Source organism: Cebus imitator, unplaced genomic scaffold, assembly GCF_001604975.1.
Source record: "Cebus imitator isolate Cc_AM_T3 unplaced genomic scaffold, Cebus_imitator-1.0 Scaffold367, whole genome shotgun sequence".
Taxonomy (NCBI): domain Eukaryota; kingdom Metazoa; phylum Chordata; class Mammalia; order Primates; family Cebidae; genus Cebus; species Cebus imitator.
Window position 1 is genome coordinate 1747433 of NW_016107682.1, and position 14164 is coordinate 1761596.

The 14164-nt window shown below is 36.0% G+C and overlaps 1 protein-coding gene across 2 annotated transcripts in view; it reads left to right on the top strand.

Moving 5' to 3' along the window:
- Positions 1–14164, top strand: part of STK38L (serine/threonine kinase 38 like) — a 79617-nt gene that overhangs the window by 59225 nt on the left and 6228 nt on the right. For both annotated transcript variants that reach the window (XM_017507066.2, XM_017507069.2), the window contains 9 exons: positions 2174–2296; positions 2843–2926; positions 5881–6004; positions 8635–8789; positions 9142–9244; positions 9387–9448; positions 11423–11540; positions 11977–12100; positions 13091–13186. In XM_017507066.2, coding sequence (XP_017362555.1) covers positions 2174–2296; positions 2843–2926; positions 5881–6004; positions 8635–8789; positions 9142–9244; positions 9387–9448; positions 11423–11540; positions 11977–12100; positions 13091–13186 — 989 coding nt within the window. The remainder of the gene's footprint in view (positions 1–2173; positions 2297–2842; positions 2927–5880; positions 6005–8634; positions 8790–9141; positions 9245–9386; positions 9449–11422; positions 11541–11976; positions 12101–13090; positions 13187–14164) is intronic.

A 14164-nucleotide genomic window follows, 5' to 3' on the forward strand; every position in this document is an offset into this window, starting at 1 on the left:
TTTTGAGTTGGAGTCTCGCTCTGTAGCCCAGGCTGGAGTGCAGTGGCATGATCTCGACTCACTGCAACCTCTGCCTCCCAAGTTCAAACAATTCTCCTGCCTCAGCCTCCTGAATACAGGTGCAGGCTACCACGCCCAGCTATTTTTGTATTTTTAGTAGCAATGGAGTTTCACCATGTTGGCCAGGATAGTCTCCATCTCCTGACTTCATGATCCACCCTCTTTGGCCTCCCAAAGTGCTGGGATTACAGGCGGGAGTCACTGTACCAGCCTATTTATTACCTCAGTTCCTTTTTTTTTTTTTGAGATGGAGTCCCATTCTGTTGCCCAGGCGGAGTCAGTGGTGCATTTAGGCTCACTGCAACCTCCACCTCCCAGGTTCAAGCAATTCTTGATTCTCCTGCCTCAGCCACCTGAGTAGCTGGAACTACAGTTGCGTGCCACCACACCCAGCTAATTTTTATATTTTTAGTAGAGATGGAGTTTCACCATATTGGACAGGCTCACTCTCAAACTCCTGACCTCGTGGTCCACCTGCCTCAGCCTCCCAAAGTGCTGGGATTACAGACATGAGCCACTGTTCCCCACCTGCCCCACTTCTTACTGAAAAAAAATTATCTTTCATTGTTGCTTGCTTACTTTTTCCACAGTATCATTTTAGTTTATAATCAATATCAGATGTGGAAAAAGACATTAGGCAAAGCCTGTTAATTTGTGTACTTGATTTTTATACTTCATTACTGTCATAATTTTTACACCATTGGTGTGGCTTGGTGTGTAACTTCATTTAGCTGTTTGAAGACATAGTTTCTTGATTTCAACTTGTTAGATTAACTTTGTTAGATGTATCAGAATTCCATTGCATTGATAATACAGGTTTACATATTTCTAATTAATAGTTCACCTATCCCTTTTAAAAACAGATATACACAGGAGTAGGGAGGGGCTGTATCATGAGCTGCATTTAGAAGCAGTGTTTCTAAGCTGTTACTATCATTTTGATTTGTCTCTCTCTCCTAACTGAACCACTAAAAGCTTGATAGCAGTCAGTTGAAGATTAACAAGAGTTAAATTTTTTTCACTGATATTGTTTGTTTTCCACTTAGTGTTACCTCTACTAGGAGCCAAAAAACAGAATTTTGATTGGTGAGGGGGAAAAATGAAGTTTAGAACAATAAAATAAATGCCTGTTCCAAATGTAACCTTCAGGTATTTCACAGTGTTACTTATTAATGGCAGTTATTTTTCATGGTCTTTTTAGAATCAGTTATGAAATTACTGACTTGGATATTTTAATAACTTTTTTTTTTTTTGAGACAGAGTCTCACTCTGTCGCCTAGGCTGGAGTGCAATCGCGTGATCTCAGCTCGCCACAACTTCCACCTCCCGGGTTCAAGCAATTCTCCTGCCTCAGCCTCCTAAGTAGCTGGGATTACAGGCACCTGACACCACGCCCGGCTAAGTTTTGTATTTTTAGTAGAGACAAGGTTTCTCCATGTTGGCCAGTTTGGTCTTGAATTCCTGACCTCAGGTGATCCACCTGCCTTGGCCTCCCAAAGTGCTGGGATTACAGGTGTGAGCCACCGTGCCCAGCCATTTTAATGACTTCTTATAATTGTTTTTGCAATTTTAATTTTCAGGAAGTTATATGCCAAGTCTCAAGCAGTTTATTAAAATTTGCCCAAGAGTAAATTCTACCACAAGTAAATTTCTATGGAAATACTACCATTATTGTCACAAGTCTCAGTAGTTGTGAAAGAGCAACCTTGGAAATTAGTGAATTGAAACAAAGCATATTTCCTGATAATAAAAATCAGTATCAGAATACTATTAAAATTTACCAACATTTAATTTTTATTTATGGAATTAAGTTACCATATAAAGAATAAGTTATACATATATACACAAATATGATGGGCTAGTTAAATGAGATATTTAACTTTCCACCTCGATAGTGGAGGTTGTTAGAAATTTTAAAAAGTTCCCTCTCCTCCACTAAAAAATAAGGACAGAGAGAAAAGAAAAAAAATTTTTTAAGTTTCCTTAAATTGTTTTAGTTTAATAGTATATTACATATTAGTGTTATTTATTTTTATGTGTATCATCTTTTAATGCTATAAGTTCCTTCAACCTGATTATAAAATCATCCTTTTAAATTATCTTTTTTTAATAGAAAAAGTTACGTCGATCACAACATGCTCGCAAAGAAACAGAGTTCTTACGGCTCAAAAGGACCAGACTTGGCTTGGATGACTTTGAGTCTCTGAAAGTTATAGGAAGAGGAGCTTTTGGAGAGGTGTGCTTCTTTTTAAAAGTCACTACTGCTGCAAATATATATCTTATGATAATTAAAATGTGTGTTAAAATATAATTCCTGGCCGGGTATGGTGGCTCACACCTGTAATCCCACCACTTTGGTAGGCCAAGGTGGATGGATTGTCTGAGGTCAGGAGTTTGAGACCACACTGGCCAACATGGTGAAACCCTGTCTCTACTAAAAATAGAAAAACTAGCCGGGCATGGTGGCAGGTGCCTATAATCCCAGCTACTCGGGAGGCTGAGGCAGGAGAATGTTGAGAGCCCAGGAGGTGGAGGTTGCAGTAAGCAGAGATCGCACCATTGTACTCCAGCCTGGGTGACAAGTGAAACTCCATCTTAAATAAATAAATAAATAAATAAGAGTGTGTGTGTGTGTGTGTGTGTGTGTGTGTGTGTGTGTGTGTGTGTAATTCCTGAAATACCAACACTGGCAAATTCCTGCTTTCTTTAAGGGAAGCTACTTTTGATTCCTGAACAAATAGTAGTGACCGTTTAACGTTTATAACATGTTTTTATATTTTAGGTGCGATTGGTCCAGAAGAAAGATACAGGCCATATCTATGCAATGAAGATATTGAGAAAGGCTGATATGCTTGAAAAAGAGCAGGTATGAGTTCTTTAACACATGTAATACAAAGGAGCATCCACTGACTAGGTGTTAGAGTGTTTATGTTAGAATTTTTAAGAAGCAATTTATACATCTTACTACGTAAGCTATTAATTTTTTGATAGCCTGTTTTAGTGTTTCTCAGTTCTTTTAAGTTTCTTCCAAATTTATAATTTATGTTTTAGTCTGCATAGACTTCCATAACAGAACACAACAGGCTGGTTAGCTTAAACAACAGAAACTTAGTTTCTCACAGTTCTGGAGACTACAAGTCAAAAATGAAGCTTCAGCCAGGTTTTGGTTTCTGGTGAGGCTTCTCTTCCTGGCTTGCAGACAGCCCCCTTCTCACTAAGTTTTCACATGGCCTTTCCTTGGTGTGTGTGGGGACACACACTCCAGTGAGAACTCTCTGGTATCTCTTCTTATAAGGACACTAATTCCACCCCTATGACCTCATTTAACCTTAATTACTTCCCTAAGGCCCATCTCCAAATACAGCCTCAATGGAGATTAAAGCTTTACTCTATGAATTTTAAACAGGTACGAACATTCAGTCCATAACTTCTGAAATACCTCCTTTTGTGACTGCAGTGAAAATAAAGGACAGTTATCAGCACCCACAATCCCTATCACATATCAAATAATCAAAACTAGTCTTATGAGAATTTTGCTGATTTTACGTATTTCTAAAATCTGTAACTTTGTAAATATTCTGGGCTCTTTCCGTGTTTCCTGTGCCTTAATGCAGTTCCAGGGGGTGAGCTTTGAGTAAAGAAGGAATGACTTTTTGAAGATTTAAGGAGGGAAGTTGTGAAATGGTCATTTTTAGGTGTGGGAAAGCAGACCTGCTAAGGAAGTGCAGTTGAAGCCTCACTGAGTTTTGCAATCATGAATTTAAAGTGAAACCCGTTAGCATAGTTGGGTGATCTTTCACCCTGGTTTCAGTTAAGGTAAGAAGGTAATAGGAACCATCCAGAGACAGGGTTATAGGGGATTTTGTTGATGACAGGCTATGATTCTCCAGAGGGAAGACGTTTAGAAAGCAAGGAAGGTTGAGATATTGAGTTGGATTAGAGAACTGTAGATAATGATGGGAGTAAGAATGTAGGTAAAGATGCATAGCCTCAGAGACAAGCCAGTCAATAGGAATCTAACTTAGCCATAATGGTATTAGTCCTACAAAAGGTATAATAGGAAGGACAGAAGGAAGCAATTAGTTCAAGCTGTAGTGCAGATACGAACCACCCTACTGGGCACAAATTGAGATATCCAGCAAATAAGACTTGGTGCAAAAAATATATATATCATAAAATATTTCAATGATTTTTATATTGATTATATATTGAAGTGATGATACTTGGATATATTGGGTTTTATAAACTACATTATTAAAAGTAATTTCACTCTGTATGTGGCTTCTAGAAAATTAAAAAATTATGTATGTGCCTTGTATTACATCTGTACTGGACAGCCCTTGGTCTAGAATATTTTGTGGGAAGTTAAGGAGCCTCTGGACCACTGCTCTTTCCTTTGGGGAGGTGAGAGGGGGCCAGAAATTTCACTGTAGCCCAAAGTCTTGTTGCTTTTGCATTTTGAGGTTGTTTTTTCCTTCTGTATGAATTAATTTGCATTTGTTACCACTGAATTTTGTTTAGAAACATTTTTTCTACTCAATTCTAATACATCAAGATTTTAACTTTTATCACATTCATTTTAATGCAAACCACCCCACAAAATTAAGTGGCAACTAATCTCCCCACTATTGTGGTACCAGATTAACATAAGTCATACTTTCCAACATTTGGGTCCTGTTTTGGAAACATATCCTGTAATTTGGCTTTATAATCATTTAAAAATAATCAAGCCAAGTTTATGTTGTAGTTGTTTTTCTTACACATCAGATGCAACACCAAAGTTTAGGACTTTTCCTTACCACCTTAAATTGCTTAATGAAGGGTAGCAGGTAGGCACTCTTGGTACCATTTTTCACTTAATGAAACATATCCGTAGAAATTATAAAGTATTTTCATGCCAGAAAACAAATTCTTACTCCTCAGCTCTTACGCTTTGATCTCTGAGTATTTACTGCACTAGGCAGTAATTCCAAATAGATATTTTAAGCAGATTATATTTTATTATCATGAAAAGGTTTACAAATTTATGTTCTCATGTGCTTTGGACCAGAGTTTATAATAGAGCACAGTGAAAATAGCAAAAGCATAAATCAAATCTTATTATTAACCTTTGGAAAAAGTATGTGAATATATTAATGCAAAAGCACCTGCAAACTGACCAGTTATAACAACCCTATAAATTATCCAGTTTATAAAATATTCCAGTCCGTAACATTTTCACGTAATAGTATCTCTAGTGATTATGTGTCCAAGAAATCAGTAGCAAAACCCCCAAAAGTTACATGAATTTGCTATAGCTACCATTTGTAGATATGATAGAGGTTTTATACTATAACAATAACTTAATATAAAGTTACTATAATTGTTACTACTTTAAAAAAAAACATAATCTTTAACAGTTAAAAATAGTTTGCTATTTTTAGCCAAGCTTGGCTTTACTGTACCAATTTACAGGGCATTGCTTATTACTTTTAAGTTTAAAAGTCACAATAGTGCCATATATGTATATGACAAAGCCAGGATCCTAGGCTGGGTAGAGATTCTGGTTAAAAAGTTTTGACAGTGATTCTTGCTCTCAGAAGCCTTAGCTTCCCATAATATACCTGTTGACCTCACCTTTTCAGACTTAAAGATATAAACTAAAATAAACTATTTCTTGAGGTTCTCCATATTTGATGAGAATATGAACATATATGTTTCAAATCCTCTGAAACTCCATCTTTCTTTCATTATTGTTATGGATGGTTAAGTGTAAGAGATGAACTTGACAAACGTATGATGTGTTTACAGTAATTTTTTTTCAAAAATATATTCATCTAGGTGGCCCATATTCGAGCAGAAAGAGATATTTTGGTAGAAGCAGATGGTGCCTGGGTGGTGAAGATGTTTTACAGTTTTCAAGATAAGAGGAATCTTTATCTAATCATGGAATTTCTCCCTGGAGGTAAAAGCAAACATGGTATCAATGACAGACTGATACAAGCACATCTTTATATGCAATAATAAGTTTATTGATGAAGTTTACTTTTATATTCCTTGCTCTGAGGTTTTACATAGTCAAAGTTTAAAAATATTTACTACCATATTGATGCTCATTTTGATCACAAAACAGATTATTTTGAAGGAATGATAAAGTCAGCACATTTTAAGTATTACCATTCTGGGTTCACGGTACATAATTAGATTGTTGTAAGTTGTGTTACTTCATTTTGAGTTGTTAGAAAGAAATACCCGAGACTGTGTAATTTATAAAGAAAAGAGGTTTATTTGGCTCATGGTTCTGCAGGCTGTACAGGCATGGTACCAATGTCTGCTCAGCTTCTGGTGAGGACTCAGGAAGCTTTTACTCATGGTAGAAGGTGAAGAGGGAGCAAGTGTGTCGCATGGCAAGAGAGATGCCAGGCTCTCTCTTAATCAACCAGCTCTCCTAAGAATTCAACAGAGTGAGAACTCACTTGTTACTGTGGGGAGGGCACCAAGCCATTTGTGAGGGATGTGTCCCCATGACCCAAACATTCCCCACTAGGACCAGCCTCCAACACTGGAGACACATTTCAACATAAGATTTGGAGGGGTAGATAGCCAAACTATATCATAAGTCACGAGTTAAGAAAAATAAGTCAATAAAAAAAAAGACAACTGAAGGGCAAATGATAGACAATGTACAGAAGAGAAACTCTGTCTAGTCTGTAAATATATAGGAAAACGATCAACTTCACCAGTATTCAGAGAAATGTGAATTAAAACAAAAATGAGATGCCATTTCATACTCCTCAGATTAGTAAAATCACTGAACATCTATAGTACTGAGTATTGGTGAGGCTACGGAGGAAACTGTCCTCTTGTAAATTATCTGTAACTTTTATGAAGAGCAGTTTAGAGATATCCAGTGAAGCTGAAAATGCATGTGTCCTAAGATTCAGCACTTCCACAACCAGTTGTGTTCCCTAGAGATTCTCTCCATCATGTGTGACAGTGGTAAAAAATTGATGCAAGATAAATGCCCATCAGTAGAAGAATGGATGGTCAAACCTGGCATACTTATGTGATAAAATATTTTACAGTAGTTAAGTCGTAAGCTATATCTGGTTGAACAGTAAGATCTCAGAAACAGAGTGTAGTGAATAAACCAAGCTGTGGAATTACACGTACAGATTGATAACATTTATGTAAATTTTTCAAAAATGCAAAAGACTATAAATCTATTTTTAAATATATATGTATATGAAAACATATTTTTAAAATAAACTGGAAGGATACACACCAAATCCATGATAATCATTGCTTAGCAAAGAGGGCAAGGGGAAAAGAATGGCAATGGAGGGCAAATTATTCCTCTGTTTTGTTTTGTTTTTTTAATTTTTATTTTTTGAGATGAAGTCTCGCTCTCTTGGCAAGGCTGGTGTGTAGTGGTGTGATCTTGGCTTACTGCAACCTCTGCCTCCTGGGTTCAAGCGATTCTCCTGCCTTAGCCTCCTGAGTAGATGGGATTATAGGTGCCAGCCACCATGCCCAGCTAACTTTTTTGTATTTTTAGTAGAGATAGGGTTTCACCATGTTGGCAGGCTGGTCTCGAACTCCTGACCTCAAGTTATCTGCCCACCCCAGCCTCCCAAAGTGTTGGGATTATAGGCGGTAGCCGCCATGCCTGGCCCCCTATTTTTCTTTTTAAAGCCTCAAAAAACATATTAAAAAATGTAATCAGTTGGCAATTCTGTGTTGTAAGTGCACCAGTGTTTACAACAGATAAAACTGTTAAAACTTTTTAAATTCCTTGAAAATAAAAGAATGTCTGCAGGTGCCTTTTTTAGTGTGATAATGTCCCACTAAACTATAAAAGAAGAATATATTTGGTTTCCAGGTGTAATTATTCTGATTTTTTTTTTTTTTGCAGTTTGACATTTTCCTCAGCAGTTAATTCTAGAAATTGAATGGTAGATATTACTTCATTATCAGCTCTGTTGTGATTTGATTTCATATAGTCTCTGCCTTAAAACCATTGAATGTCATGAAACTTGTGTTTATGCAATGGCACTTTTATTTGGCTCAAAATATGGTTAGAAATATACTGGGTAGATCATAAAATGAAAACAGGAAAGCTCGCTAGGCTGCCTCAGCCTCCCAAAATACCTGTAATCCCAGCATTTTGGGAGCTGAGTCAGGCAGATAACTTGCAACCAGGAGTTCGAGACCAGCCTGGCCAACATGGCAAAACCCTGTCTCTACTAAAAATGCAAAAAATTAGCTGGGTGTGGTGGCGAACACTTGTAATCCCAGCTACTTGGGTGGATGAGGCACAATAATTGTTTGAACCCAGGAGGCGGAGGTTGACATGAGCCATGATCACACCACTGCACTCCGGCCTGGGCAACAGAGTGAGACTCTGTCATGTATGTACCTATGCAACAATTCTGCATAATGTGCACACGTACCTCAGAATCTAAAGTACCATAAACATATATATTAAAAAATGTCTTAAAAAAAAAAAAAAAAAAAAATTCAGGAAAGCTTTTACAAGGTATTCCACCTTTGAGGCGTTTTCAGTAATAATATATTTAACTTTCCTTTATTTAGGTGACATGATGACATTGCTAATGAAGAAAGACACCTTGACAGAAGAGGAAACACAGTTCTACATTTCAGAGACTGTTCTGGCAATAGATGCGATCCACCAGTTGGGTTTCATCCATCGGGATATTAAGCCAGACAACCTTTTATTGGATGCCAAGGCATGTGAATAAACTGGTGAATTACTAGGCTGTTGATTAATTTTTAGAGCAGTAGAGCTCATTTTGTGATTGGAAATCCACAACTGCAATTTAGATGATTGCTAAACATTATTTTATATAATAAGGTACTAGGAGAGGACTTGGGAATGAAATGATAACAGGGAATATGACCCTCTATCTCCCTCCATTTTCTACATTTAAAAATCATCATCATCAGATATTTATAATTTTACATTTTACTTGTAAAAATCCCAAGCTAACAATATTTATAATTGGCATTTAACAGAGGAGTTTATAATAAGGCTTTTTGTTTTCAAAGTTAATATAATCTGATTTTACTGGATTTTTTTAGGGTCATGTAAAATTATCTGATTTTGGTTTATGCACTGGATTAAAGAAAGCTCACCGGACCGAATTTTATAGAAATCTCACACACAACCCACCAAGTGACTTCTGTAAGTTTTTTTTTTTTTCTGGTTAAGATATTGTAGCTGGTTTAATTCAGTACTGTAGAGAACTGAAGGTTCTTTCCCTTTCCCCACTCCTTAATCCACTGTTTTAGATGTAAATGTGTGATTTTGTTTATGTTGAAATTAGCATTTCAGAACATGAACTCAAAGAGGAAAGCAGAAACTTGGAAGAAGAACAGGAGACAACTGGTGAGTCAACCATGTTTTTAAGAAAGAATTTTGTGCCTTGGTTCTAAAATCTTATCTGATTTTAACTTGATTATTTGTATCTTTATAATGATTACTATTTACTGCCTAACAATGATAGCTGTTTTTCTGGAATCACACAGTTTTCTTAGTTTCTCTGTTAAGTTGCCTTGCCTGTAAAGCAAAATGTTGGTTTTTACTTTATAGCTTTACAGTACTTTACTGAGCATACCTATGAGTAAGCTGTTTACTAGAAATGAGCACTTTAAATAAAACTCACTGAGGTGAATGCAATTGTATTGAATGCCTTGTGATTTCCATTTTTCATATCTGTGTTACAAATCCTGATACAACAAATATCAATCAGCAAGTAAGGTGGTTGTTGCTAAGAACTTCTTTATAAACAAAGTAAGAAGTTTGGGATGTAAACAGTGTTACAATAAAACAGATAAAATTAGAAAAAGCTGGCTTTGCCGCAGATAAACTTAATTACTCCTTTAATATAGAATTACATTATTTTTAACCCCATACTATTTCCCCTCTATAACTGAGCAAATAGAATTGCTTCCTATTCTTCCTCTTTCCCTTTGTCCTGTTAATATGGTCCATGAACATTCTGCAAGTTAAGAAAGTGCCTTTGGATTTTGTTTTCCTAATTTCTTGTAAAATGCCTGGCACATATGGACACTCTATAAATATTTGTTCAACCAAGTGATAAAAGTAAAACTAATTCAGCATTCCCTCAGGAAAGTAAATAGACTGAAAAATAGTAGTCTAATACCCTCTAAAACCAAATAAAATGACCTTTGCGTTGTTGAGTTTATTATCTCATTAACCTAAGTAGTTGCAAACTTCGTATGCTTGTAAAAAGGAAATGCTTCTGTATTTTTAAATGATACTGAGTTATGCATTAAGGAGAAAAACTTTGTTCTACTTTTAAAATGTGCCAATTTTAGATCAGATTTTGCAATTGAGAATAATTGCAGTATTTCCTATATTTATTTCCTATTTTTAAAGGGAAAAACTGAATGCTGCTTAAAAATGTGGTAGGGGAATTCTGTACCCCCCTATTTACACAATATTACTCAGGTGTGTGTTTTATTATTCCCATGGCCAACAGTCACCAAGCCTTAGATCAAGTATTTCCCAAGCGAGAAGTTAGAGAGGACTCAGTGTTTGGGACAGGAAATGTTTTTAGCACCTGGATCCCCTGCCCTCTAAATGCCAGTCATGTCATTGAGATGACAAACTTTGCAGTCACACATTTACCATTGCCCCAAGAGTACTACCCCTAGTTGAGAATTACCGCCTTGTAGAAATCATTTTTGTAAGATTTTATACAAATTAAGAATTTAAAACTGCATAGCTTCCTAATAGATAAGCAGTATCCTGGAATTACATTTCTAATGAAAGCATCTTATGCTTATTTTTGTAGTTTGTAGTTTACAAAGCACATGTCTTTTATTGTTTCATCTTCATATCAACTCTATTAGGGCAGGTATTATTATTCCAATTTTATGTAGGCAGAAGCTGAGCCTCAGAGAAACTGAGTAATTTGCCAAAGAACACATTAGTAGTGAGTGGGGAAGCCAGGTCTTCTAGGTTCAACTTTTTCATTCTATTTGAAATAGAATGAAGGCTATATATATAAATAACTTAATTGAGCTTCTTGGGGGACAGCAGAAATGGATATATTCTTATAAAATGCCTAGCACATATGGACACCCTATTTGTTCAACCAAGTGATGAAAACTAATTCAGCATTCCCTTAGGAAAGTAAACAGACTGAAAAACAGTAGTCTATAACATATTGTCTGACTCACTACCTACCACTAAGCCTTGCACATGATAAACGTGAAATAAATATAAATGAAAATTTAACACCTCTATATATTGCTTTTTCCAGTAGTAAGCCCTCCTCAGATATATATTTTTTAAATGTTAAGAATGCTGGTTTGACAAGCTGCTCCTTTGTAGGCATATTCCACAGTTGGGACACCAGATTACATTGCTCCAGAAGTATTCATGCAGACTGGTTACAACAAATTATGTGACTGGTGGTCTTTGGGAGTGATTATGTATGAAATGCTAATAGGTATGTTTTATCATTCATTTATGTACAAAATATATATATTTCCTTGAGTACCATTGTTTGAACATATTACAGATGTCATTGACTAAAATATTTGAAGTTTTTTAAACTTAATTCTGATGTCCCCCCAATGTTAAATGCATACTGATCAATACCAGTGAGTTCTCCAGGGATCCTGTTTCAGGAAGGCAAGTATTTAACCCAAACTCCCATGTATAAAAATTGTTACCTGCATAGCTTTTCATGTAAAAGGGGAGGCAGTGCTTTAAATCTTTTATTTTATTGACTTTATTAGCAATTTTATTGTAAATTGATGAATGGTGGCACTTTTGACTGTTAAATAGAGCACTTGGTTTGGTTTCTTATAGCACATGTTTGGTAGGTATAACTTCACTGATCACAAAGCTGATGAAACATTTTTTATTTCTTTGATACATAGGATATCCACCTTTCTGCTCTGAAACACCTCAAGAAACGTACAGAAAAGTGATGAACTGGAAAGAAACTCTGGTATTTCCTCCAGAGGTACCTATATCTGAGAAAGCCAAGGACTTAATTCTCAGGTTAGTGGTTAAATTCCTAGAGGAGTTCATAGTCTCTTCAAAACTTCCTAAGTACCTAAACAACTCATTTCACTTTTGTAGGGGAAGAGCGGATACCACTGATGCATACAAAGAGATCAATAAAGGTGTTTTTAAAAATGTAAACTCTTAAAAGGAAGTATGCAGAAAAAAATGTAGGAATTAAAAAGAGGGAGGAGGTCTTGTATTGCTTCAGTTACTGATATATGTAAAAGCAAAAGGTCACTTCTGTTAGAATGCAATGACCTGATTCCATTAAAGAGAAAAGGAAAAATTTTAGTAGCAGATTCCTGTCATGAAAAGTATATACGTGAAATCTTCTAAGCAAAAATTTCCATGTGTTCCTCAACTAATACAAAGTGTTTTGGTACTGTTGTAAATAGCTGGAAGGACTATAAATTGGGGCAACTTGTGGGAATAGCCACTTGGCAGCATACTATTTTTAAAAATCCCTGAACTATGTATGACCTTTGATCCAGAAGTTCTACTTCTAGGAATTTTACTTATGCAGATAGTCAGATATGTATAAAGATTTAGGTACAATATGTTTATCATGGTATTTAATATTGAAAACTATTTAAATGTTCAACAATATTGTACTGGCTCAATAGTAGACTGGCTATAGTATTTCCATATGTAAGTTTTAGGAAACAAATTTATAGAAAAATATTTAGTGACTTTGGCATATTTTCTCAGTATTTCAAGTAAAAAAAAGCAGACCTAACATAGTAACTGTAGTATCAACACAGTATTTTCAATACTATAAAAGATTAGAAGATTAGAATATTTATAGTTATCTCTAAATAATACTATTACAGATGATTTTTATTTTCTTTCACATTTCCTACAATAAACATAGTTAACATCAATAAAAAGAAAAATATCATACTGCTTTAAAAAATATTTGAAGTAATGCAGCTAGAATACTTTAGATTTAACTTGTGTATGATAATTTCTGTTTTCATGTTGTAGATTTTGTATTGATTCTGAAAATAGAATTGGAAATGGTGGAGTAGAAGAAATAAAAGGCCATCCATTTTTTGAAGGTGTGGACTGGGAGCACATAAGGTATGTTCCTAGGCTTTGAATGGGAGACGTCTCAGTAAAAACGAAATTCTAGTTAGCAATTAACTTACCTCTGATTCTGCTGGTTAAATATAAAAGTAACATATAATGTCATTAAGTCCAGTATTGTCTGGATTATGTAAGTGAGTGGGACTGTTGTGGCTATAGCTAAATGACTTATTTTAGGCTAACCTCCACTTTCAGGGGAGAACATTGGGCAGCTGTTTAAATTCTTATATTCATACTCACACAGTAAAGGCTGTTAGCATATGAAAGATGTATTTACATTTCACACTGTGAACTCTCATTTTTGTCGTTGCTGTAATATACCACATAGTGTCTCCTTAATTAATTTACAATAAGGTACAGTCCCTTCTTTAAACATTAGTTGGGGGGGGCATTAAATAATACAAGTAACTTTTAAGATTTGCTTACAGTTGTTAATTGTGAGCATTGGCCTTTTTTTCAGTTTATGGCCAAACTACCTGCAGTAGTTCAGAAGCATAAATCAGGCCACGCCACTTTCCTGCTTCCCTTTGTACTTGGAATACAGTGAAGAAGGCTTCACTGCTTTCTTAGGACTTCAGGGTATAGCGCTTGCCTCATCTACAGAAGTTGCATCTCAATGGCCTTTCCTACTCCTTTTCCCACCTCCAAGTTTGGCCATTTGCTATTCATTCTGACTGAAATGCCCTCTCCCCACTACCTCTACCCCTACCCTGCCTAGCTGGCTCCCTTGCATCTTCCAAGACAGCTTATGTGTCATTTCCTTGGTACAGATCTTCACTGGAGAACCTGCTGTGTGCTAAGGACTCTGCCTATTATTATTTTTTTTTTTGAAACAGGGTCTTACACTGTCACCCAGGCTGGAGTGCTGTGGCGTCATCATGGCTCATTGAAGCCTCGACCTCCTAGCCTCAAGTGATCCTCCCACCCCATCCCTATAAGTGGCTGAAATCACAGGTGTTGCTACCATGCCCA